At 39.3% G+C, this 26,900-nt stretch overlaps 1 protein-coding gene across 1 annotated transcript in view; it reads left to right on the forward strand.

The window, feature by feature from the left end:
- Positions 1-23,469, forward strand: part of LOC105476024 (antizyme inhibitor 1) — a 39,137-nt gene extending 15,668 nt beyond the window's left edge. The window contains 11 exon segments of the mRNA XM_011731641.3: positions 4,775-4,971; positions 8,605-8,778; positions 9,805-9,977; positions 13,118-13,252; positions 14,826-14,907; positions 15,303-15,377; positions 16,236-16,398; positions 19,910-20,025; positions 20,356-20,570; positions 21,148-21,161; positions 21,164-23,469. Of these exon segments, the coding sequence (XP_011729943.2) occupies positions 4,870-4,971; positions 8,605-8,778; positions 9,805-9,977; positions 13,118-13,252; positions 14,826-14,907; positions 15,303-15,377; positions 16,236-16,398; positions 19,910-20,025; positions 20,356-20,570; positions 21,148-21,161; positions 21,164-21,252 (1,338 nt within the window). The 5' untranslated portion in view covers positions 4,775-4,869 and the 3' untranslated portion in view covers positions 21,253-23,469.
- The last annotated feature ends 3,431 nt before the right edge of the window (positions 23,470-26,900 follow it).

Consider the following 26,900-nt stretch of genomic DNA (forward strand, 5'->3'; position numbering starts at 1 on the left):
ATCATAGTGTACGTACAGAAACCTAGATAGTACAGCCTACGACACACCCAAGCTGTATGGTGTAGCTTACTGCTCCTAGGCTACCATCCTGTGTAGTGGTACTGAATACTGTTGACAGTTTAACACAGTGGTAAGTATCTGTGTATCTAAACACAGAAAAGGTATAGTAAAAATATGGTATTATGAGACCACCTTCATGTATTTGATCTGTCCTTGTCAAAAACATTATGCAGCGCATGACTGTACATCTGGATTGCTTGCATATCAAAGTTACAGGCTTCTTTTAAGAATGTGAAGGAGCTGGACAGAGTGGCTCAAGCCAGTAATTACAATACTTTGGGAGGCCGCGGTGGGAGAATTGCTTGAGGCCAGGAGCTTGAGACCAGTCTGGGGCAACATAATGAGACACTATGAACAAAGAGTTCTCTACAAAAAATAAAAAAATTAGCTGGACATGGTGGCATGTTCTGTAGTCCCAGCTACAGGGACTGACTGAGTGGAGGTGGGATTGAAGGCTGTGGTAGGATCGCCTGAGTGGTTGAGGCTTCAGTGGGCTTTGATCATGCCACTGCACTCCAGTCTGGGTGACAAGAGTGAGACCTTTTCTCAAAAAAAAAAAAAAAAGGAAAAATGTACCTACTTTTTCAGTACACTTCCAGGGGTTCATTACCACCACCCGTAAGTTTAAGAACTCCCCACTCTTTGTTGTGAAGTCTTTTGTCCATTTGTTTCTGAGTACCTACTCTGGGCTAGGAATTTACAGCAATCTCAAAGCCTTCAAGAGAGCATCAAAGAAAATAAACCTCCATTAGAGCTTTATTGGTTTTTTGTTTGTTTGTTTGTTTTGTTTTTAAGAGATGGGGTCTCCCCTATGTTGCTCAGGCTGATCTCGAACTTCTGGCCTCACAAAATCCTGCCTCAGCTTCCCAAAGTATTGGGTTCAATCAACTACTTTATTGTAGTTCTCTGTATAACGAAAGAAAACAAATGTTAATGTACTGCATATGTGGATTCAGGTGATCCTTAATCCATTTTGTCAAGTACTGCCAGTATAGCAAATGAATTTTATTTCGTTTTTCCAACAGAATGATTTTGTCACTCAGCTGGGACTTGGTTAACAACTCTGCTGTTACTTCTGAAGTGACAGTTCCATTTCAAAGATGAATAGCGAACTCCACAAACATTTTATCTTTCCTTTAGAGGAGGTCATGTTTTTTACTATTTTTATTTATATTGATAATGCCACTATATGTCAACTGTTTTGGTTTAGCCTTCAGTTGATGTTTAAAATTATTTAGCTTCTATAAAAGTCTGATTTATAGTGACAAGAAGTTGGTCAGTGGTTGCCTGGGGTGGAGTTGGGGATTTGCTGCAAAAGGAACATCATATGAAGAAAGGCTATGAGTAGGCGTGATAATGTTTTCATACCAGTGTGAATAAACTTAGCATTTTTGAACAAGTATGGGTGTTCATATGTCTGAAAGGGGTTAGTTGATTATGTGGATATGTTAAAGTTCTTTTAAAGAGACAGAGAACTGTGTTGGATTTCCCCAAAAAAAGAAGTCCTGTGTTTTATAGGGATGGGGTGTTGGGGAAGCAGTGTTTTCATATTGTTTTAAATGTTTTCATATTGTTTGATCATTAGTAGCTCTAGAGCTAACCTACTTAATTATTCCATTCCTCAGTATATAAATGGAGATAATACCATCATTGTGGTTTTAAGGGTTAGGAGAATTGATATTGAATAGATGAAATACTTAGGCTGGGAGACTGCTATAAACATGTTTACTGTTAGATTTAAGCTAGCTTAGCAGGCAGTCAGAGTTGAACCTATGAAATTACATGGTTTGAAAATATTTGGGAAAAAATATCTTTATCCATATCATCATACTACTCTAGCAGAAGCTCTGGAGAATGTAGGGAGTCAGTGAGACTTTATCCAGTGGACCTGATGTTTTTGTAAGTACTGAGGATCCTGACTGTTAAAGGAAAATTATCCTTCCTAAGAATACTATGGTTGTAGGAAATCGAGGTTTATCTTATCCTGACTTAAAAGCTAGGCCTTCTGTATTTGGCAGCAGTTGCGTGTTGTGGTCTATAATCAGTAACCAAAGGTTTTCAAGTAAATACTAAATACTACGTATATATTAGACTATGATCAGAGACTTAGCAACTGAGATACAATTAAGTCCTCACTGAACATCATCAGTAGGTTCTTGGAAACTGCGAATTTAAGCAAAAAGACGTACAGCAAGCTCTCAAATAACATTTCATTATAATGTTAAGAAAAAAAATGATTTCGTTTTACCTCTTTTACTTAAAAGATGCAGTTTGCAAGAAGCTGTTGACATAAAGTGAGGACACTATTTATTTTATTTTCATTTCAAAGTATTCTATTTAGGCCAAAAGTCTTGATTACATAATTTTTCATTTATTAATAGTAGGATAAATGAAAACTGGCTGCTATGCCAAAAAGGTTAGTGATGCTAAACTTAACAGGAGGTTTTTACCTTATTTTCTTGTATTTATCTTTTTAAATGAGTGACCTTTATTTTTTCATTGTTCTTAGTACTCAGTTGAATATCCCCCCAAAATTGGTGCTTTAAATTGCATAAAATAGGCCGGGCGCGGTGGCTCAAGCCTGTAATCCCAGCACTTTGGGAGGCCGAGACGGGCGGATCACAAGGTCAGGAGATCGAAACTATACTGGCTAACACGGTGAAACCCCATCTCTACTAAAAAAAAAAAAAAATACAAAACAACTAGCCGGGCGAGGTGGCGGGTGCCTGTAGTCCCAGCTACTGGGGAGGCTGAGGCAGGAGAATGGCATAAACCCGGGAGGCAGAGCTTGCAGCGTGCTGAGATCCGGCCACTGCACTCCGGCCTGGGCGACAGAGCGAGACACCGTCTCAAAAAAAAAAAAAAAAAAATTACGTAAAATAAACATGTATTCTTAGCCTAAAATCCCTATTTTCTGGGCACAGATTTACAGCAGTCCTATTATAACAACCTTTAGAGAATGTGCAGGCTGTGATTTAACTTCACTGCATAAGTATTAGGTCTATTCAGATAGGCCTCAATTAATCTGGTAAAATCCTCAACTTTTCAGTCTGTGCTATATGGCATGAAAGAGATCTGATGAGTTGCACTGAATGTAGTTAGCTTCTTGGAAATGAAGCTGTTAGTGTTTTAAAAGTTAAAACTGAGTATTTGTATTTCATGAAATTTGACTAATACAGCTTATTAAGGACTGTTTTGGTGCAGCCAAAATGCTGACACTTTTAAGAACCATTGGAATGGAGTACACTTTCAGGAGAGTGGCCATCACCCAAGGGTGAACTCTAGTTTGGGGCATTGGGGAGGGTGGAGGGGGGTGGCGGGAGGAATCAAGGACACAGGAAAGGCTGTGCAGGTTTTAAAATAGGCTGCAAGACAGCTGGTCAGTGCCATTATTAATGTGGCAACCAGAAATTAATACCAGATATTAAGTAGTACCCTGTCTGGTGGACCTGTTTTATCTCATTTATGTTGAAGTTATTTCCTAAAGTAACCTAAGGACCAGTGAAGTTCAACAAAGAAGATAAACCTATGTGTCAGTATGTGCTGCCTCAGGACAATGCGTGCTCTGGGGGAGTGGGCAGGTTTATTTTATTGATTGGATTGGAGAGGGGTAGGATTTAGCCTAAAGTCATTTTAAAAATCAGATTTCTTAGTAACTGGTTCAGGATGTACAGCTACCTAACTTACGAATGTAGTTTCTAATTATGTTGTTTTTGCATTTCTGGTAATTGACAACTTAATTTAGCTCTATTCTAGCCAGCACTGAAACAGATGTTTTTAATTTATATGCTTTATGATTTTTTTTTTTTTTTACAACAACCTATTGAATAAATAACTAAGATAGTTAACTGAGGTTTAGAGAAACTGATGTAGATTCTCCTAAATGATACAGCCAGGACCAGGTCTTCTGACTCCTAGTCCAGTGATTTCACCAAAGCAACTCACCTCATAACATTGCTAACTTGATGTAGCTAGTACTATTTTAGCTTGAGATAAGCCCTAGGCAGTCTGTATCAAAACTTCGGATTGTTCCCTCAAGCCACCCTCCCACCCTCCACCCTCACCCATTTTTATTACTTTCACCTATTGGGAATTTTTTTTTTTTTTTTTTTAGGAGAGACGGAGTCTTGCTATGTTGTCCAGGCTGGTCTCAAACTCCTAGGCTCAAGCAATCCACAGGCCTGGGCCTCCCAAAGTGCTGGGATTACAGGCATGGGCCACCATGCCTGCCCAGGACTTTTATTTATTTATAAGACATTTATCTGCAATTACCTGGCAGTGCTATTACATGGCTGACAGTATATTGGAAGTTGAGACTGGTATTTTGATTTCTTGGCTGCAGATACTTATTTCACTAGCTTTCTTTACTCTTAAAATGGGTGAAATTAAGTGTGTTACAGGCGCACAAAACAAGATAATAATATAGATTGGGTCTGCAACTCTGTAAATAAGGGGACCATATAGGCTTGTAATATATTGTGTATGTATGTGAGTTACCCCTTCAAATTATATTGACCTTTTTGGGTAAATGTATTTTAATTCATGTATTTGCTTTTTTAAATAGGCGTTATAGGAAGTTAATAATCTGATGTTTCTGAAATTGTAAAATGATTGTATACATTCGTCACTAAATTAGGCACTTAGCACACTTTCATTGACTCGTACATTATGTCTATAGGAATAATACAGACTTATATAACTTATATTTTGACAGTTTGTTGCATATTCTAAGGACCCAGACATAGGCTTGGTGGCCCGTCTCTTGTCTTTCCTGGTTTATGACTTTCGGCTTTGTGGAATACGGCTGAGATGAAAGGATTTATTGATGATGCAAACTACTCCGTTGGCCTGTTGGATGAAGGAACAAACCTTGGAAATGTTATTGATAACTATGTTTATGAACATACCCTGGTAAGTGCCACTTCTCAAATACAGTGTTTGTCATTTTCCAAGCTCTGAAACATGAATGCTTTTTAATTTCTAAGATGGTAATCTGATTAAAAGTACTTGGTTCAGATGTTATCTGATTTAACTTGATGTTCATCCCCCACACCCATTCCCCTTGAGTAGTGATCCATTTTTCTTTCCAATCCACATTATTTAAAAATCGTCCCTATGGCCCTTTCCCTGCTATGCCTTTTAGCATCTGGCACCCAGTTATGTTCTGTTTATTCTGTTGATGTGATGCCAGCCAACCTTGTAATCAGTACATGGCTTCTTACTCATTTTTCTCAATTTTCTTTTTTTCTTTTTTCTTTTTGGAGACGAGTGTCACTCTGTCGCCCAGGCTGGAGTAGAGTGGCGCGACCTTGGCTCATGTGCATCCCTCGCCTCCTGGGCTTAAGCAGTTCTCCTCCCTCAGCCTCCTGAAGTAGCTAGAATTACAGGCGCACACCACCACGCCCGGCTAGTTTTTGTATTTTAGTAGAGACGAGGTTTCACTGTGTCAGCCATGTTGGTCTTGAACTCCTGACCTCAGGTGATCTACCTGACCTCAGGTGATCTACCTACCTCAGCCTCCCAAAGTGCTGAGATTACAGGCATGAGCCACCATGCCCGGCCTCAGTTCTTTTTTTTTTTTTTGCTTGTTTGTTTGAGATGGATTCTTACACTGTTGCCCAGGCTGGAGTTCAGTGGCATGATCTCGGCTCACTGTGACTTCCGCCTCCTGGGTTCAAGCAATTGATATAGGATCCTTATGCCTCTGCCTCCCGAGTAGCTGGGATTACAGGCGCCCGCCACCATGCCCAGCTAATTTTTTGTATTTTTAGTAGAGATGGGGTTTCACCATGTTGGACAGGCTGGTCTCGAACTCCTGACCTCAGGTGATCCACCCGCCTCGGCCTCCCAAAGTGCTGGGATTACAGGCATGAGCCACTGCGCCCGGCCTCAGTTTTTGTATTTTTAGTAGATCGGGTTTCGTCATGTTGACCCAGCCTGGTCTTGAACGCCTGACCAACATGTGATCTGCTTGCCTTGGCCTCCCAGAGTGTTGGGATTACAAGTGTGAGCCACTGCGCCTGGTCTCAGTTGTATTCTTCAGTGGATATTAATTTACTTTCAGATAATCTTGGTTGTGTATGTTCATTGAGAATTTGATAATTTATCCTGAATGCTTACTCTCTACTGCTCCAGGAGTCAACTTCTACAGAATCATATACTCACTGCTACTTAAGGTGATTTTTTTTTTTTTCTCTTTGAGACGAAGTTTCGCTCTTGTTGCCCAGGCTGGAGAGCAGTGGTGCGATCTCAGCTCACTGCAACCTCGGCCTCCCTGGTTCAAGCGATTCTCCTGCCTTAGCCTCCCAAGTAGCTGGGATTACAGGCGTCCGGCACCAGGCCCAGCTGATTTTTATATTTGTAGTAGAGACAGGGTTTTACCATGTTGATGGTCTGGTCTCAAACTCCTGACTTCAGGTGATCCACCCACCTCGTCCTCTCAAAGTGCTGGGATTATAGGTGTGAGCCACTGCACCCAGCCTGGTAAACTTGGTAAAAATAAAAACATCCTCAACTTTTCAGTCTGTGCTATATGGTGTGAAAGAGATCTGATGAGTTGAACTGAATTTTTTTTTCATATTAGACTTAAATGATACAATCTTTCTTTCTTGGAGAAAATTTCCTATATTCCACCAAACTTGTTAGAGAATTGTTTTTCATGTTACTGGTGTTCAGTAATCGAATATCCAAAATTCTCTCCTTCTCTTGACCTTAAGTCTACAGACGTGTTCATCTTCCCCTCATCCTAGCAAAAATCCCTTTGTCTTCCTCTGCCATTCAACTGCTGAAAACTTGACATATTGGTCATGAAACTTGTCATATTGGTCAACCAATTTCTGCCAAGTCATTCTTCAGTCAGTTGCCACTGGGAAGCTCCTAGTCAAATTTTGATGATCGTTCTTAATCACTTAACTTTATTCTTCTGACTTTTTGCAACACTTTTCGGGGGTCAGATATAATCTTTGAAATATTCCTTTCATCCCACATCTAAATTATCCCACATTTAGTAACATTCAATGAGGATTAGTCCTCAACCCTATTCTCTGGTTCTGGGGTGACACTTCAGTGTTGTCTGAGTCATTCAGTCCACCTTTGGTTTGTGCTTTTAACCTTGGTCTTGCCTCCATCATGTCCTTGTATTCATCTCCTCCATTCCCACTATCTATTCATCTTTGCACGTGTCATTATAGTGACTTCCTAACTTATCTCCCTTTTCATTGTCCTATTGTTTGCCTAAGCCTGCTTAATTTTGTTGAATTAATATTCATTAAATACAAGGCTTCCCTGCTCCCTAAATTTGTGTTTCGTTGCCTACTGAGAATTTTCTGGACTCACATCATGCCTAAGATAAGGAAGGAAGCTGAATACCTTGTTTCATCCCGTTTCTCTTGGTGGTACCCATAAATACCTTATTTTTCCCCAATCAAATTAAATATAAACTTTTTGTCTCCAGAATACTATAGATACTATATCTTGGGAGGATGGATAACTTAATACAACTGTTAAAATTCTGCTGCATATAATGTGCATTTTGCATTTATATCAGTTGGGCACTATATTCTAATAATGGACATTTTTAAATACTGTGAATTAAAGAGTTCAAAACAGTAACATTGTCTTCATGGATTCTCAAACAGTATTTGGATGTTGTACGTCCTAAATAAGATTTTTTTGCCTGCTGTCTAACATTGAGTAATATATGTTCTGTTCAACAAGCATAAGTCATCTTTCTAGTTCTAGAATAGCCACAACTTTAAGGAAGATTATTCTTATTCAGGCTTATCTGATATTTGGTAGACTTACGTACTTTTAAAATCTAATTTTGACGTCTCCATGTGCAGACTAACAACCTTGTCTCTTTAAAAATGGTTTCCTGGTCGGGCACCGTGCCTCATACCTGTAATCCCAGCACTTTGGGAGGCCTAATGGGAGGATCTCTTGAGCTCCAGGAGTTGGAGGCTGTAGTAAGCTATGATTGCACCACTGCCCTCCAGTCTGCTACAGAGCAAGACCTCAACTCTGAAAAAAGTAATAAAATAAGGTTTCCCAGTGAAGATGGTCTCTTATTTTACCATGTTATCTTAAGGTGCACTTTTAATGTTGATATATAGCTTGTTTTGTTTAGCATTTCTTTTTACTGTATTAGGAAATTATATCCTGAACTGCCAAAGTATTTTAAACAGTGGGGGAAGCATGGGAGAAAATAGGTTTCCTTTCTTCAACTGCCAAAAAGTAAAATCAAGGGAGTTTCATTTTGACTTTTGTCACTGTAATTGATAATAGTTTTTTTTTAATCTCAAAGGGGAGAATGTTTTATATGCTCATGTATACAACACAGCAAAATAAATAGAAGAAGGAACAAATGTATTCAGAGTCTTTTTTAATGTTTACTAAATCAGTTAACAAACTTTAAATGTACTACTGTATGTAAATATATGTCTTGGCCCATATATTTGTGGAGGAAAGATGTTCTTTCCTGTTTTAATACTTGATTTTCAATGGTTTTTTTTGTTCATATTTGTCTTTTTTTCATAACCATGATAGACAGGGAAAAATGCATTTTTTGTGGGAGATCTTGGAAAGATTGTGAAGAAACACAGTCAATGGCAGAATGTAGTGGCTCAGATAAAGCCATTCTACACAGTGAAGTGCAACTCTGCTCCAGCTGTACTTGAGATTTTGGCAGCTCTTGGAACTGGATTTGCTTGTTCCAGTAAAGTAAGTATTTTTCATTTTTTAACTAAACTGAACCATTTAATAATTTAACTTAATGTAGTTACAGTGGTTAGGGAACAGATGCAAGGAAGCTAGACTTTTGGATGGAGTTTTGAAATAATTGTTTAAATCTGCAGCCCCATGTTGGAAAATTACAAGCTTTTCTTTTTTTTTGAGATGGAGTCTCGCTCTGTCGCCCAGGCTGGAGTGCAGCGTGATCTCGGCTCACTGCAACCTCCGTCTTCTGGGTTCACACCCTTCTCCTGCCTCAGCCTCCTGGGTAGCTGGGACTACAGGCGCCCGCCATCCCACCCAGCTAATTTTTTGTATTTTTAGTAGAGACGGGGTTTCACCGTGTTAGCCAGGATGGTCTCGATCTCCTGACCTCAGGATCTACCCGCCTTGACCTCCCAAAGTGCTGGGATTACAGGCGTGAGCTACCGCGCCCGGCCAGAAAATTACAAAAGTGCACCAATGAAAGGGAAGTTTCAGTGTGATGAGCCTTTGAAACGTTTTACTAATTGAAAACTTTAATTTGTTCCTCATTCTTAGGCTAGAGCTACTTCTAGTCCAAACTATAGCACATATCTAAAGTCTGAGATTTCTTTGGTGCTTCTTTTTAACAATGTTTAGGCCAGGAGCGATGGCTAACACCTGTAATCCCACTACTTTGAGAGGCTGAGGCAAGAGTTGCTTAAGCCAGGAGTTTAAGACCAGCCTGGGCAACACAGTGAGACCTCATCTCACTTTTTATTTATTTATGTTTTTAAATAAAAATATTGGTTTGACTAGGCACAGTGACTCACACCTGTACTCATAGCACTTTGGGAGGCTGAGGCAGGAGGATCACTTGAGCAGCCCCAGAGATGGAGGCTGCATTGAGCTATGATTGTGCCACTGCACTTGAGCCTGGAATACAAAGAGTAAGACCCTGGTTTTAAAAGGGGTGGGGGTCATAGTAGTAGAGGAAGCATTCTCAGAGTATGAACTGTGACATTATGTATTCTTAATTTAACCTCCTTTTCACAGAATGAAATGGCTTTAGTGCAAGAGTTGGGTGTATCTCCAGAAAACATTATTTACATAAGTCCTTGCAAGCAAGTGTCTCAGATAAAGTATGCAGCAAAAGTTGGAGTGAATATCATGACATGTGACAACGAAATTGAATTGAAGAAAATTGCACGTAATCACCCAAATGCCAAGTAAGTATAAAACTAAGTACTTGAAAATATTACTTACCACTTAGAGGGTTGGGTTTGTCTTTTAGCTGGGAAGAAGGAGCATTTGTGGTAGGGCAATGATGTGTATCATAATTACAACTTTAATTTAAAGGTCCTCTACGGGAAACACTAGTAGCATTTTATTGGCTCTCTACCTTTGATCCTTCGTGTGGAATTGGGATTAAAAAAATTAAGGGCAGTTTGGGGATATAATTTTGTAATCTTGAAGGAATCCTTGATAGTTGGTGTGATAATCAAATTAGGGCCATGGCTATATTTTCATTATTTCTGTAACTGAGTTTTGTAATGTTAGGAACAGGATATACTGTGGTCAGCTTTTCTTCCATTTTAGCTGAGGGTTTAATCTACCCCAGGCCATAGTTCTTAAATGGTCTTTACTGACAGTGTCTTCGAAGCCTAGTCCGTAGATTTGGGGAGTTTTGTTTTTAAGGCTAATACTTTTCTTTTTGAACGTGAAGTTTAAATTTTTTACTTGCACCTTCATGCATCCAGAGGAATTTTTTTTTTTTTTTTTTTTTTTTTAAAGTTTACTTTTTTAAGGCTGGGTGCAGTGGCTCACACCTGTAATCTCAGCATTTTAGGAGGCCCAGGCCAGTGGATCATTTAAGGTCAGGGTGGCCTGCGCCTGTAATCCCAGCTACTTGGGAAGCTGAGGCAAGAGAATCCCTTGAACCCAGGAGCCGGAGGCTGCAGTGAGTCAAGATCATGCCACTGCACTCCAGGCTGGGCAACAGAGCAAGACTCCCTGATAAAAAGGTTTGCCTTTTTAAAAGCAAAAAGATTTAAGGCAAATATTTAGGTTTTCACAAACTGGTATATCAGGAGGGCCTAAGAATATACTAAAAGCATATTGAATTATGCAGTTGTTGGCTTACTTTTTTAATGAGTTACGTATGTTTCTGAAAATGTACTGTATCTGTTTTCTTTGTATGTACATAATTTTCATACTGACTTTAATGGTGTACTTAAGATATCCTGATAGCATTGATTACTCTGGTAAATCTTTGTGTGTGGATAAAAACCTTGTTGGAAAATTTTAGGGAACCACTTGTTTTTCTAAAAAATCTTGTTCTGTGATCCTGTGAAGACAAGCTGTGATTTGTGATGTATGTTAGATTGTAGACTGGCACCTTCTTGATGGAGCTGATTCTAACATTGGAATAATTTTTGCTTTTATCAGTCTTGTCCTCTAATTACCAGATGAAGGCCATAGCTGTTATTTTCATGGCCACATTATTAACCTTCTTAGTTTATGTAATTAATACATCCATAGGAAAAGAGTTATACAAAAAGAATTTGTATATTTGCAACTTCTAGCAGTTTGTCATTACTCAGCTCCTGAAATTAAAGAAATTTAATCAGTCTTGGTCATCTTGTCTTGATTGTCATGGTTTGGAAGGAAATACCAAATATAGATCTGAATCAGTAGACTAGAAGGCTGCTGTTTAAACACATAAAATAATTTTTTAAAAAAGCTTTCTATGGCCGGGCGTGGTGGCTCAAGCCTGTAATCCCAGCACTTTGGGAGGCCGAGACGGGCGGATCACGAGGTCAGGAGATCGAGACCATCCTGGCTAACCTGGTGAAACCCCGTCTCTACCAAAAAATACAAAAAACTAGCCGGGTGAGGCGGCAGGCGCCTGTAGTCTCAGCTACTCGGGAGGCTGAGGCAGGAGAATGGCGTGAACCCGGGAGGCGGAGCTTGCAGTGGCTCATGCCTGTAATCCCAGCACTTTGGGAGGCCGAGGCGGGTGGATCACTTGCAGTCAGGAGACCAGCCTGGCCAACATGGTGAAACCCCGTCTCCACTAAAAATTAAAAAAAATTGGCCGGGCGCGGTGGCTCACGCCTGTAATCCCAGCACTTTGGGAGGCCGAGGCGGGCGGATCACAAGGTTAGGAGATCGAGACCACGGTGAAACCCCGTCTCTACTAAAAATACAAAAAATTAGCCGGGCGCGGTTGTGGGCGCCTGTAGTCCCAGCTACTCGGGAGGCTGAGGCAGGAGAATGGCGTGAACCCGGGAGGCGGAGCTTGCAGTGAGCCGAGATCGCGCCACTGCACTCCAGCCTGGGCGACAGAGCGAGACTCCGTCTCAAAAAAAAAAAAAAAAAAAAAAAAAAAAATTAGCTGGGCGTGGTGGTGCACTCTTGTATTTCCAGCTACTTTGGGAGGCTGAGGCAGGAGAATTGCTTGAACTCAGGAGGCACTCTCATGAGGCAGAAGTTGCAGTGAGCCGAAATTGCGCTACTGCACTCCAGCCTGGGCAACAGAGCGAGACTCCATCTTGGACAAAAAAGACACCTATTTTTTTCCAGTTAGAAACCTGCTGGCATGTAACTATGTTAGTAGGAAGAATGTTTGCAGTAAGCATGGAGGTTTAGCTAGTTAGCACAATCAAAGAAATTTGAAGACATTTAAAGCCCTGATATTTTTATTGAAAGACAATGATGGCATTGCTATTCAATTTAGTTTTCCTAGGTGGATTTATGGACTGATGGACTTCATTTGAAAGTAATGTCGTCCTGGCCGGGCGTGGTGGCTCACGCCTGTAATCCCAGCACTTTGGGAGGCCGAGGTGGGCGGATCACAAGGTCAGGAGATCGAGACCATGGTGAAACCCCGTCTCTACTAAAAATAGAAAAAATTAGCCGGGCGCAGGGGCGGGCGCCTGTAGTCCCAGCTACTCGGGAGGCTGGGGCAGGAGAATGGCGTGAACCCGGGAGGCGGAGCTTGCAGTGAGCCGAGATTGCGCCACTGCACTCCAGCCTGGGCGACAGAGCGAGACTCCGTCTCAAAAAAAAAAAAAAAGAAAGTAATGTCGTCTTTCATTACAGAGCCCAACCAACTCTTGATGCTACAACAGAGTCTTAACTTGCTGCATTTTCCAAAATCCCATCCTTGTAAGCTTCATGCTTTAGGCCCTAATTGCTAGTTTTTTCTCTATACAGGATTGTTTTTCATTAGGTTCACTTGATTCATCCGTCGCTGGATTTGGGAGCACTGGCAACATAATCAACACACTTCCTACAATCTTCAGGCTTCACATGTGCTGATGATGATGTAAACCAACTCTGCCCCAATCATCTCCCCTTCTCTTAGGGTTTTACTACATATTGCAACAGAAGATAATATTGGAGGTGAAGAGGGTAACATGAAGTTTGGCACTACCCTGAAGAACTGTAAGCATCTCTTGGAATGTGCTAAGGAACTTGATGTCCAAATAATTGGGGTTAAGTGAGTATTTGTTTTAAACTTTTAAAACTGTGAACATTTTACGGTGATAGCCTGTCTTTCTGGTTATTGATTTAAGACTTTATTTGCATGAAATCTAAGACGCAATTTTTTTCTAGTCTTTTAACACACATGTATGTGTTTTCTTCTTAGTTTAGGCAAAACAAATATGCCTTATCCCTTTTCATACTGTTTTGCAACTGTACCTCCTTCCCCACAATAAAAAAAATAGCAAATAATATTTTGATTCGGGTTAGTTCAGAGTAACTTAAATCGCCACCTTTTAAATTGGATGGGAGGAGATTTGCTAGAATTCTTAACAAAAATAAAAGTGTCAGGCCTTTTCCTCCTTTTAATTCCTCTGGGGAATTTCAATAAATTAGACTTTGTTTCAGGCTTTTAATTTTATATGTGAGGAAACCGAGACTCCAAGAGGTTCAAAGACTTGATTATATCCTCAGAACTAATTACAGACATAGGAACACTAAGCCCTAGATGTTGTTTGCCAGTCCATTGCTATTCTTACTAAAGTAAAAAAGTCTTGCTTTTTCAAACACTCACAAAGATGTATAGAGTCCTCACTGTTAATAGTTTATTGTGTATCTTTAATTTTATTATTTAGTTTTTGAGATAGTATCTCATTATATCTCCCATGCTGGAGTTCAGTGGCATGATCATGGCTCACTGCAACCTCAAACTCCTGGCTCAAGCAGTCTTCCCGCCTTAGCCTCCCAAAGTGCTGGGATTACAGGTGTGAGCCTCTGTGCCTGACCTTACTGTGTATCTTTCTATTCTACTTTGTACATAAATAGGTGGTAGTCTTTTAAACGAAGAATTGGATCGTGCTGTGCCCTACACAATAGACAACATTCCATGTCAATCTAGTTTGAATTCTGCCTTAGGTGACAATATTGACACATTTGAGAGTTTTGTTCATATTTCAACTAAGTTTTAATTTAAGTTGACATAAAAATTAATGAAGTACTATCTCGAGTAGATAAAGGGAAAAGAAAAATTTGCTTTATGGTGTACAGTTCTATGGATTTTAGTACTTGTGTAACCACTGCCACAATCAGGAAGTATTCTATTCTGGAACTTTAGTAATACTAGTGAATAATAGTAATACTGTTACTCAACTTGATTAATGTTCCTTTATATTTATTTCACAACAGACACATTTTTGTATTTGGTTGGGTAAAACTGAATGTTCAATTTTATGCTCAGCTGAATGTGATACGATTTGGTACTGCTTGTTACTTCACTATATAAACATAAAAGCACCACATATACATAAAAGCACACCTTATTGTATAACTGCAACAGTACTGATAATTGACTTATTGTTAAGAATTTTTGTTTATAGAATTACAGTTTTATCTTGGCATTGCTTTTTCTAAAAAGCTGGTACTGTAACTTTTGGTTAATTAGAGGCTGATGCTTCTAATGGTTTAAGTATTTGGTAAAGTTAATGTGGATACTTAATGGTATGAATATGATGAATGACAGTTGAAAGAAATTACAGGAGGTGTCTCTAAAACTTTCTGCTCCTTTAAAGTTATTATTCTGTGTGTTTCAGATTTCATGTTTCGAGTGCTTGCAAAGAATCTCAAGTATACGTACATGCTCTATCTGATGCTCGATGTGTGTTTGACATGGCTGTAAGTTCTTTCTTTAAATTATTTTGATATTTTAGGCAGGATGTTAAGTTAAAGACTAAGTATTGTTTTCTGCCTGTGTGAATTACTCTGACTACATTCAACGTCACACACCTCATTTTTATTACATAAGCATTCAGAGCTCTATACAGTCACACCTTTTAAGCGGGTAAAGGAGTGAAATAGTAATTGACTTGCATAAGTCTAGAAGAGAGTACAAATAAAATCAAAGAGCATACCTAACATTGAATCAATCTGTTTCTATCAGTAAAAAACCAAGAACTTGCTGTATTAAAGATCAGAACAGATATTTACCTCCCTAGGAGGGGGTTTTTAAAATGTTCTCATATCCATTACAATTTGGAAAAGCATTTAAATAATTTTTTTTCCATCCATAGGGAGAAATTGGCTTTACGATGAACATGTTAGACATTGGTGGAGGATTCACGGGAACTGAATTTCAATTAGAAGAGGTAAACTTTTCAGTAGATGACATAACAGAATAATTGCTTTCTTTGCTACTTAAGTGGTGGATGTGTAGAGCAGGATTTTTACAATGGCAGAAAGTAAACCCTGTAATGTCTCTTTAAAATTTTATTCTTAGAAAATGTGGATACTTAATGGTAGTTAGTAGACCTAGCTAACTTTGAAAAGTTTGATAGAATTCTTTGAACATTATCATGAAACATTTTCTATTTCAGTTGTGTTTCTATACTTAATGGCACGAATGATTTAATACTTAGAAAACTTCACTACTACCTTTTTTGTTTTGTTTTAAAAAGAGTCTTCCTGTGTTGCCCAGGCTGGAGTGGAGTTGTGCAATTACAGCTCACTGCAGCCTCCAACTCCTGGGCTCAAGTGATCCTCCTGCCCCAGCCTCCCAAAGTTTTGGGGTTACAGGCGTGAGCCACCACTCCCAGCCAACTTTAGCACTTAGGCCAGATGCACGTCACACCTGTTTTCTCACCTTCCTGCTCTGCCCACCTTCCTTCCTTCTGCAATATCTAGAAACTATGATTTGAAAATTTTGCTTCTGTTTTTAGTGATCAAGTATAGAAAAATGACTTAAAAAAAAAAAACAAATACCAGTAGGTATTTGTTATTAGCGCTCTCTATTTTTAAAATTAATGCCATTCTGATAGTTACAAAATAAATTGACTTGAAAGCATGCCTAATTAGTTGCTTGGAGATAATTACGAAGTTGCTAAGGTTCATAGTCTGTGATTGGAACTGCTCCATTTTCCTAGAAGATTTTGTTAATATCAGTTTCTGAATATTGCGAATTATCTGATCCAATATTGAAACCTTAATGTGGCATTTAAAATCCACAGGTTAATCATGTTATCAGCCCTCTGTTGGATATCTACTTTCCTGAAGGATCTGGTGTTAAGATAATTTCAGAACCCGGAAGCTACTATGTGTCTTCTGCATTTACACTTGCAGTTAATATCATAGCAAAGAAAGTTGTTGAAAATGATAAATTTCCCTCTGGAGGTAAGTTATGAAGTTTATAGTTTTATTTTTGTTGGTAGATAATTGCAGTTAGTCTGGAAATGAACAGATGGTCATGAAGTTGTAGGTGGTTTTCAGCTTTTAAAAATCTTAAAGCTGGCCGGGCATGGTGGCTCATATCTATAATCCCAGCACTTTGGGAGGCCGAGCTGTGTGGATCACGAGGTCAGAAGTTCGAGACCAGCCTGGCCAGTATGGTGGAAACCCCATCTCTACTAAAAATACAAAACTTAGCTGGGCGTGGTGGCACACCCCTGTAATCCCGGCTACTCAGGAGGCTGAGGCAGAAGAATCACTTGAATCTGGGAGGCGGAGGTTGCGGTGACCCAAGATCATGCCACTGGACTCCAGCCTGGGCTACAAGAGCGAGACTCTGTCTCAAAAAAAAAAAAAAAAAAAAAAAAAAAAAATCTTAAAGCCAAGATCCCATTCCATAAGACTTCCAAATCCAACTTTCTTGGTACTGATGTTTAGATATGTGTGTTTTCGATAAATGTCTACCAGATGATTAATTCTCATCCATTATTCTCTTCTGTTCTCCTTTTCTCACATGGATCACAGGGAGGCTCTGTTTTCATACTTTCTTACTTAAAGGCCACAAAGTGTCCTTGTAATCTAACTCAAGTCAAACCAACAAAAAGGCACTAGACAGTCCCATCTCGTTGGCTAATATTATTGTAGGAAATACTGTGTTACATTAACAAGCCTTTTTTTTTTTTTTTTGGCTGTGGACTAATCCACATCCCATAGAAAAATTGTCCATTTCCCCAATATTGTCTTATTTTACAGCTCTGTTTTTCCTTGTTTAGAATCCAGTCCAGGACCACATTGAATTTGTCATTTCTCCTTGAATCTGGATAGCTTCTCAGCTCATTACTTTGTATTTTTTAACTTTGACATTTTCGAAGAGTAGAAATTTCATAGCTGATCCTTAATTTGGGTTTGTTTGATGATTCCTCATGATTATATATATATATATATATATATATATATATTTTTTTTTTTTTTTTTTTTTTTTTTTTTTGAGATGGAGTCTCCTCTGTCTCCCAGGCTGGAGTGCAGTGGCATGATCTCGGCTCATTGCAAGCTCTGCCTCCTGGGTTCACGCCATTCTCCTGCCTCAGTCTCCAGAGTGGCTGGGACTACAGGCACCTGCCACCATCCCCGGCAAATTTTTTTGTATTTTTAGTAGAGACAGGGTTTCACCCTGTTAGCCAGGATGGTCTCGATCCCCTGACTTCATGATCCACCCGCCTCGGTCTCCCAAAGTGCTGGGATTACAGGCGTGAGCCACCGCGCCCAGCCGTGATTATATTTTTTAGGCTATGCATTTGGGGCATGAAGTCCACTGAAGTGTTAGTCTGTTATTCTCACTTCATCATGTTAGGAGGCACATGATAGTGGTCTGTTCTAATATTGATGATGGTAGGTGTTTTTTCTTGTGTTGTCACCCAGGCTGGAGTACAGTGGCTCCATCAGGGCTCATTGCAGTCTCAATCTCCTGGCTTAAGCAGTCCTCCCACCTTCAGCCTGTTGCATAGCTGGGACTACAGGCCTATGCCACCATGCCTGGCTAGGTTTTTTTCTATTTTTATTTTGTAGAGGGTTTCGTCGTGTTTCCCAGGCTGATCTCAAACCCCTGAACTCAAGTGATCCACCTGCCTCAGCCTCCCAAAGTGCTGGGATTACAACCTTGAGCCAATACACCTGGCCTTGTGATTTTTTTTTTTTGAGAGAGAGTTTTGCTCTTGTTGCCCAGGCTGGAATGCAGTGGCATGATCTCGGCTCACTGCAACCTCTGCCTCCTCCTGCCTTTCTCAAGCGATTCTCCTGCCTCAGCCTCCCAAGTAGCTGGGATTACAGGCGCGTGCCACCACGCCCAGCTATTTTTTTTTTTTTTATTTAAATGCTAGTTTTGAGCACTTGTTTAAGGTTGTGTCAGGCAGGTTTCTCTCCATTGTGAAGTGGCAAGTTAATTAGAGACTGTAAATAAACTACTTGTTTCTAACCAGATTTTCACCCCATTAGTTTTAGCATCTATTGATGAATTTCTAACTTCATTATTGTTTATATTAGCCTTTACCTAAAGAGTATCTTTTCCTTCCCTCCTGTTTATTTATGAGTTTAGACCGATAGATCTTTATTCATTAGGTTTATATAATCTGTTACTCTCATTTTTCCCTTGACATGTCTCCGTTATTCTCTGAGCACTTCTTTTTTTTTTGAGGCGGAGTCTCGCTCTGTCGCCCAGGCTGGAGTGCAGTGGCGCGATCTCGTCTCTGAGCACTTCTTTATTTTTTGGTATATCAAGATGTTCCAGGCTCATTTTAACCTTTTTCTGCCTCAGTCCTGTAATCAGTTGTTTCTCCAAGGAGCCTTGGTTTGTTTCTTGTGGAGAGTGATAAACCTGAAAATGAGTATTGGTTGTGCTAAGAGTAGAGTAGCTGTGAGTAGAATGGGTGTTTTCAAAGGTTTCAGAGTGAGGTGAGAGGATCTCTTGATTCCTGAAGCTCAAACCTGCGGTGAGCTGTGATCACACCACTGCACTCTAGCCTGAGTAACAGTGAGACCCTGTCTCAACACACACACACACACACACACACACACAGATTCCCACTAGCAGTGTATACATGTGAACTCTGGTTGCTCCTCATGCTCTTTGATATTTTGTATTGTCAGTCTTTAAGTTGATCCAGTCAGTAGGTTGGTGGTAATGGTATCCCATTGTGGTTTTAATTTGCATTTACCTGATGACTAATGATATACAGCACTATTTTCTTTTTCTTTTTCTTTTTTTTTTTTTTTGAGACAGGGTTTTTGCCCTGTCATCCAGGCTGGAGTGAGTGGCACAATCTCAACTTTTATTTTTAATTCCACATTCAAACACATATTTAATTACTTGTGCATATATTGCCTTCCTCTTGCTGATTTGAAAAGAAACTAAAAAGTGTTTTTCCTTGCTGCTTGATCTTTTTCCTCTTTTTTTGAAACAGCAACTATCAGAAAGGCTTCAAGAATCTTAATACTTTTTTTTTTTGAGACAGGGTCTCATTCTGTCACCCAGGCTGAAGTGCACTAGCGCAATCTTGGCTCACTGTCTCACTGTAACCTCTGCCTCCCAGATTCAAGGGATTCTAGTGCCCCAGCCTCCCCAGTAGCTGTGATTACAGGCATGCACCACCACACCTGGCTAATTTTTCTATTTTTAGTAAGATGGGGTTTTGCCATGTTGTTCAAGCTGATCTTGAACTCCTGACCTCAAGTGATCTGCCCACCTCAGCCTCACAAAGTGCTAGAATTTTACAGGCATGAGCCGTCGCATCCAGCCCTAGAGCACTTTTTTCTTGTGCTCATTGGTTATCTTCCTTTGTGAAGTGAGTGCTGTGTGTCTTTTTAAGTTTAAATAGTTTGAGAAATGTGAAAATTACATTTATTTGTTTTATATGAGCCATTTTAATAAAAATTCATTTTCCCCTTTCCTGTTTTATTCCAGTAGAAAAAACCGGAAGTGATGAACCAGCCTTCATGTATTATATGAATGATGGTGTTTATGGTTCTTTTGCAAGTAAACTGTCTGAGGACTTAAATACCATTCCAGAGGTTCACAAGGCAAGTTTTATCAGAAATATTAAAGCCTATTTGGCATTTTATAAACTGAGCTGTTATTTTTAAGATGCTTCCCAATTTTTTGAAAAACATTTTAGAATGGGGAAAAATGCCCCTTTTGAGGATTTGCGTTCTTCTGGTGGAGTCCCTTTTTTAGTTTGTTGCCTTTACATGGAGTTAATTGTACCATTGAGGCTTAAGGAGCACCCTGCCCTTGGCTCTAGGCCTTTTTTCCATGAACACATTGGATCTGAGACAGTGAAAAATACTTATCTACTCACAAATTCAATACCTGCATAAGTATGAGTAAAAATTGTAAAACTTTTCCTACAGAAATACAAGGAAGATGAGCCTCTGTTTACAAGCAGCCTTTGGGGTCCATCCTGTGATGAGCTTGATCAAATTGTGGAAAGCTGTCTTCTTCCTGAGCTGAATGTGGGAGATTGGCTTATCTTTGATAACATGGGAGCAGATTCTTTCCATGAACCTTCTGCTTTTAATGATTTTCAGAGGCCAGCCATTTATTACATGATGTCATTCAGTGATTGGTAAGGTGATTTTATTTTAAGGCAGGTGGGATATTTGAACTGTCCTTGTAGACTTGCTAATAAGTTTTAATTCTGTGATGAATGCTAAACTTAGAAGTACAGTCACGTATTGCCTGTACACTGTAGTTGCTTAATGATGAGAATTTGTTCTGACAAATGGAACATTAGGTGATTTTATGATGGCATAGTCTACTACATAATCTAGGCTATATGGTATATTGCTCCTAGGCTGCAAACCTATACAGCATGTTACTCTGTTTAATACTGTTGGCAGTTGTAATGCAGTGGCATTTGTGTATCTTAAGATACTTAAAACATAGAAAGGATAATACATTGTGCTATGACACGATTGTGATAGGAATTTTTAAACTTCACTGTAATCTTACGGGTATACCACAGTCATATGTGTAGTCTGACCAAAACATCACTCTGCAGTGCATGGCTATAATAGAAAAAATGATGATCTTTTAAAGGTATTTGGAAGACTAGTTATAGTCCTATTTTATTATCCATTTGTTAGGTGATTACATGGTTTTTGGGCTTAAATTCAGAATTTAACTGAATTTTTTCTATTTAGGTATGAAATGCAAGATGCCGGAATTACTTCAGACTCAATGATGAAGAACTTCTTCTTTGTGCCTTCTTGCATTCAGCTGAGCCAAGAAGACAGCTTTTCCGCTGAAGCTTAAACAGGCATTAACGCTTCTTTAGATCTGAAGTTGCAGGTTAAGCTTGTCTGGTCAACATTCCAGTGTGGAAAAATAATTTAAACAATCTTATTCTCTTAATTCTTTTGGCAACAAAAACTATTAGTAATAGCTATTTGGGACCAGACAAAAACAGCTTTCATCTATAATTCATTGGGGATAATGGGAGATTTAGGTAATGTGTCCAGATTTAAACCTACCAGTTTGTCCTACCCCTTAAGCGTTTAAAATAAAATATGCAACAAAATGGATGACTTAGTGGAGATGGAAGCCCATTAATTGGGTTCCCCATTAAATCGTTTACATACAAGAACACAGTTTTTATACTAAGGATTTGTGTTTAAAGTCTTGTAAAGTTCATGTCTTTCACCCAGATATATCAAATGTTAGCGGAAGACCAGTGTGACTTCATTAGATAACGTTTAGTGTATTTAGAATGTGTAAATTTGTGCTTTGAACTGTAGTTTAATAAATGTAAAATTGCATCATAGTATTTGTTGACCTAATGTAACCCTTGTATGATTGCAATAAAATTTTGTGTAGATTTTACTGTTCTTTCAGGCTAAAACTTTGGGAAAGGGGCTAGCTAGCAAAGGTAGTTTTGAAATAGATGTGTATATGGACTGTTTTGAAGGGTTTTTTTTCTTTATAGCCCAGTTAAGTTTTGTTTGGCTCAGTGCATTTTTCAGTTATTTAATTAGTAATTTAAGTAAAGTGTTTGGTAAATCATTGTGAAGTTCAGATTCATTATGGAGAGTTGATGTGCAGTAAGCATGATGTTTAACAATTTTAACACCAAAAATGTTAATCCTGCATAAATCAATTGTAATAATAAATAGGTGTTTCTGTATAGATAGAATGCATAGAGTACCTTAGTAAATCTTTGAATCACAATCTTTTGGCTGAAATGGAAGATTCTGTTAAATACTTTGAATAAACTTGGGGGGAGGGAAATAAAATTGCAGAAAACTGCAGAGCACTAAAACTTAAGAAGGGCTACATCTTTATCCAGAAACCTGTTGCTCTTTTGCACGGAATGTTTAAATTCAGAGTTGGGATGGGGGTTGGGGTGAAGCACACTTACTATCTTCAGTTGCAGTTATTTCAAATTTAGGATTTTTTGTTGTTGGTTTGAACTGTCACCTTAGTTTCTTGTTATTTCCAATTTGTTCTGCTTAGTCATTACTTTTGATTCTTTTCTTACTAAAACTTTATGGTGGTTGGGGGAAGGGAGTTAGCATCACTAACCTGACAGTTGTTGCCAGGAATTTGCTTTGTTTACTGCTAGTATATTAGAAATCCTAGATCTCAGAATCACAATAGTAATAAACAACAGGGGTCATTTTTTCCTAACTTACTCTATGTTCAGGTGTGGAATTTCTGTCTCCCAAGAGGAAATGTGACTTCACTTTGGTGCCAATGGACAGAAAATTCTACCTGTGCTACATAGGAGAAGTTTGGAATGCACTTAATAGCTGGTTTTTACACCTTGATTTCGAGGTGAAAAGAAATTGATCATGAATCTCTAATAAATTTAAATCTCTTGAACCAGTAGGTGCTTAATATTTTTTTGATTTGATTAATGCCCATTTGACTCTCATGGGTTCTATTAAAAATATGTATAGGACCCCAATCCATTGCCATCAAATTGCCCTTGGACTTTTTCAAGGTATATTATGGGGTTTTATGCAAAATTCCAAGCTACCATGTAACTTTTTTTTAACCGTTTAACAAGGAGGGGGGACTGCTTCCTACCTTCTTTACATGTTGTGCATTGTTGTGGTCCAGAAATGCCAAACCTTTTAAAGATGGTGCAACTTTGAGTCCTCGGCCTGACTATACAGGCCTTGAACTTCATGGCATATCAACTTTGCCATATCTGCAGGAGAGCTGTTCTATATGAAACAGTTCAGAGTTGCAAATATCACATGTGAATGATATGGTAACTTTTAAGAAATGTCTGTATTGTATTTGAAGACTGTTTGCCATAAATCTGAAATTTGAACCTATGTATTTCAATTTGGTATGCTAAAAAGTTCTGAATTAATGTAAATTTTTTTGTTATAATATTGTAATCTCAGTTCAAAAGTTAACTGAAAATATAAAGCCCAATGATTTCTATATAGTAAATTGAACTGTAAAGGTAACTTGTGTGTGATTCTGAATACATAGATAAATGTTTTTATTCCTCATGTTTGGCTTTGGCTTCTATCTGAAATAGAGGTAAAATTTTACATATTAGCTTTATGTATATTAACAATCTTGCTTTATTAGAAAGTAAATTGATTCTGCTAAAAAATGCTGGGAGTTATGTATAGAACAATGAAATTTTGATAAAGTCCAGTATATATGTGAGCACTGTTTCCAGGACAACCTTTTCTAGATACTTCAGTTCACTAGCCTCTTAATAATTTTAAACTTGAACTAAATGAATAGATTGACAAGTTAGATTTATTCTAAGTAAACATGGGCATTAATACCATTAAATGGAAATACTGCGTTAGAGAAGCCACACATTGCTTAATTCCTTTTTTCTTGTTTTTTAGAGTATATATTTTAGTTTGCTAACCTGTCTTGGCCTTAAGAAGTCTTCTGAACTCTGCTGAAATGAAAAGCATCTCTTCGTTCTTTGAACACTTTAGTTAACTGGGTGACTTAATATTTTGGGGAGTAACTTTAAAGATTTACTTCATTATTCAGGCAATACACTAGTATAGGGTGGTAGTTAAAGGTGTAGACCTTGCCCCAGTCTGCTTGACTCAAATCCTGCCTCTGCCATTTACTGTCTGTATGGACATAGGCTAGTCACTTAACCCTTTTGTACTTCAGTTTTCCCAGATGGAAAATCATGGTAAGGCCAGGCACAGTGGTTTATGCTTGTAAATCCCAGCACTTTGAAAGGTCGAGGTGAGAGGATTACTTGAGCTCAGGAGTTCGAGACCAGCCTTGGCAACGAAGGGAGACCCGTCTCTCCAAAAAAAATTTTTTTAATTAGCTGGGTGTGATATGTGCCTGTAGTCCCAGCTACTCAAAAGGCCAAGGTGGGAGGATCGCTTGGGCCCAGGAGGTGGAGGCTGCAGTGAGCCACGATCGTACCACTGCACTCCAGTCTGGGCAACAAAGACAGACCATATCTCTAATAAGAAAAGAAAAAAAAGGATGGTAATAAAAATAGCAGCTTCGTAAGGTTATAAGGATGTAACAGTTGTAAGGTGTTTAGAACTGGCTGGCACACGGAGCTCAATAAACAACCCTTATTACCTGTTACATGATACTGATTTGGACAAGTTGCTCTGGGCCTTGGTTTCCTGCCTGTAGGATGAAGACACTAGAACTTAACCTTACCAGGCCTTAAAAGTGCCTGGCACATGGATGCAAATGGCAGATAGTGCCAGTGGTTGATAGCTTGGTATTAACGTCTCTTTAGCACGTACTCGACCATTCTCCTTTGTCTTTATAAGCTGGACTTTTGGTTGGGCGTCAGAGGAAGGTTTTGTTTTGCTGCCTGTTAGTTGTTTTAATTTTAATGTAACCTTATAGTATTATCTAAAAGCACAGGCCGGGCACAATGGCTCACACCTGTAATCCCAACACTTTGGGAGGCTGAGGCAGGCGGATCACCTGAGGTCAGGAGTTCGAGACCAGCCTGGCCAACATAGTGAAACGCCATCTCTACTAAAATTACAAAAAATAGCCAGTCATGGTGGCGTGCACCTGTGCCAGCTACTCAAGGCTGAAGCAGGAGAATTGCTTGAACCTGGGAGGCAGAAGTTATAGTGAGTGGAGATTGCACCACTGCACTCCAGCCTGGGTGACAGACCGAGACTCCATCTCAAAAAAAAAAAAAAAAGTAATAGTAGAAACTTAAATCGGCAGGAATCAAAATATAAAACAAAAATTAGTCTTCTACATTTGAGTTGTGAGTAAATCCTATGAATCGCATTCATCCTGAGAGGAAAAAGGTGTGGTGCAAGTAATTACAGAAGTAGGCTTTCATAATGAGGATAAACCTGGCCTAGGAACAACAAACGAACTAGTTTTGGTCTTGACTGGTATTTGCATTAAGTTGAAGCTAACCTGAAAAGTCTCAGTTCCTACTCAGACATCCCGAGAAACTTTTCTCTTTGCATACAGATGGCCTGTACTACACGTATCTTTTAAATCATAGTGCATGTCTTCACCCAGAAAGGAGTATAGATACAGGAACACAAACCACCTAGATTCAAAAGGCAATGTGACTTTAGTGTTACACAGCTGAAGATTTTGTTTTATTTATTGGAAATAGACTATAAAAAGTTTTTTTAAAATGGCAATTCGTAGAAAGCTTAATCTACACAACATGCTCCATGTTGTGGTCTTGGGGTACTAAATGGAGAGAAAAAGAACATCTTTCATACTCCTAAATTCCTTAACCTATGTATGTAATTGTCATCAGCTTTAAAAGCAATTCCATTGTTAAGTGATCTTTCAAACCCTGATTCTATGATGATACTGCTTACGTCTGTCAACCCTTTGCAGTTGATTTGTCGATGGCCTGAGAAGATTAGCACTGGATCAGGTATGGGCAATTAAAGAGTTAAATAGGGTTGTGTAGATGTTTTAAAGATATCGCAATATCTTATTTAGATTACTTTTAACTCCAGAGTCCAGCTAACCTTTATTTGTAAATAATGGTGCCCAACTTCATCTGGTGTGCACCTGTGCCTACAACTTTGTCCCCATTGTTTTTAGCAGCAGTATGCAGAGGAGGGGACGCTTGGCTGAAGTTTAAGAATTTTAGTTCTAGGCCAGGCACGGTGGCTCATGCCTGTAATTCCAGCACTTTGGGAGGCAGAGACAGGCAGATAACGAGGTCAGGAAATCGAGACCATCTCGGCTAACACGGTGAAACCCCGTCTCTACTAAAAATATAAAAAAATTACCCGGGCGTGGTGGCGGGCACCTGTAGTCCCAGCTACTCGGGAGGCTGAGGCAGGAAAATGGCGTGAACCCGGGAGGCGGAGCTTGCAGTGAGCTGAGATCGCGACACTGCGCTCCAGCCTGGGCGACAGAGCGAGACTCCATCTCAAAAAAAAAAAAAAGAATTTTAGTTCTGTGAGTTTATTGGTTTTCTCCCATCTATTTTCTATTTTATGTTTCTCAAATTGCTCTACTTTCAGCAGGTATGGCGGGGTGGAGGGTTCTCAGCCCTATTCTAAGCCTTCTGTCTTCCACTTAGGCAATTTTAAACTTCCGAGCTAAGGTTGCAGCAATGTTTTATCGCTAAGAACGTTACTTTTTCCCTCATCACCTCGGTCCTCTTTCCTCCAGCTCTGGACATTCTAAATTGTCTGGTTTTTGTTTTTGTTTCGAGACAGAGTGTCACTCTTGGCTCAGTGTAACCTCTGCCTCTCAGGTTCAAGCGATTCTCGTGCCTCAGCCTCCGGAGTAGCTGGGATTACAAGTGCACCACCACTATGCCCGTCTGATTTTTGTGTTATTAGAAACAGGGTTTCACCATGTTGACCAGGCTGGTCTCAAACTCCTGACCTCAGGTGATCCGCCTGCCTCGCCCTCTGAAAGTGCTGAGATTACAGACGTGAGCCACTGTGCCCTGCCTAAATTGTCTTGTTTTATAATCTGT

Source organism: Macaca nemestrina, chromosome 8 (assembly GCF_043159975.1).
Source record: "Macaca nemestrina isolate mMacNem1 chromosome 8, mMacNem.hap1, whole genome shotgun sequence".
NCBI lineage: Eukaryota > Metazoa > Chordata > Mammalia > Primates > Cercopithecidae > Macaca > Macaca nemestrina.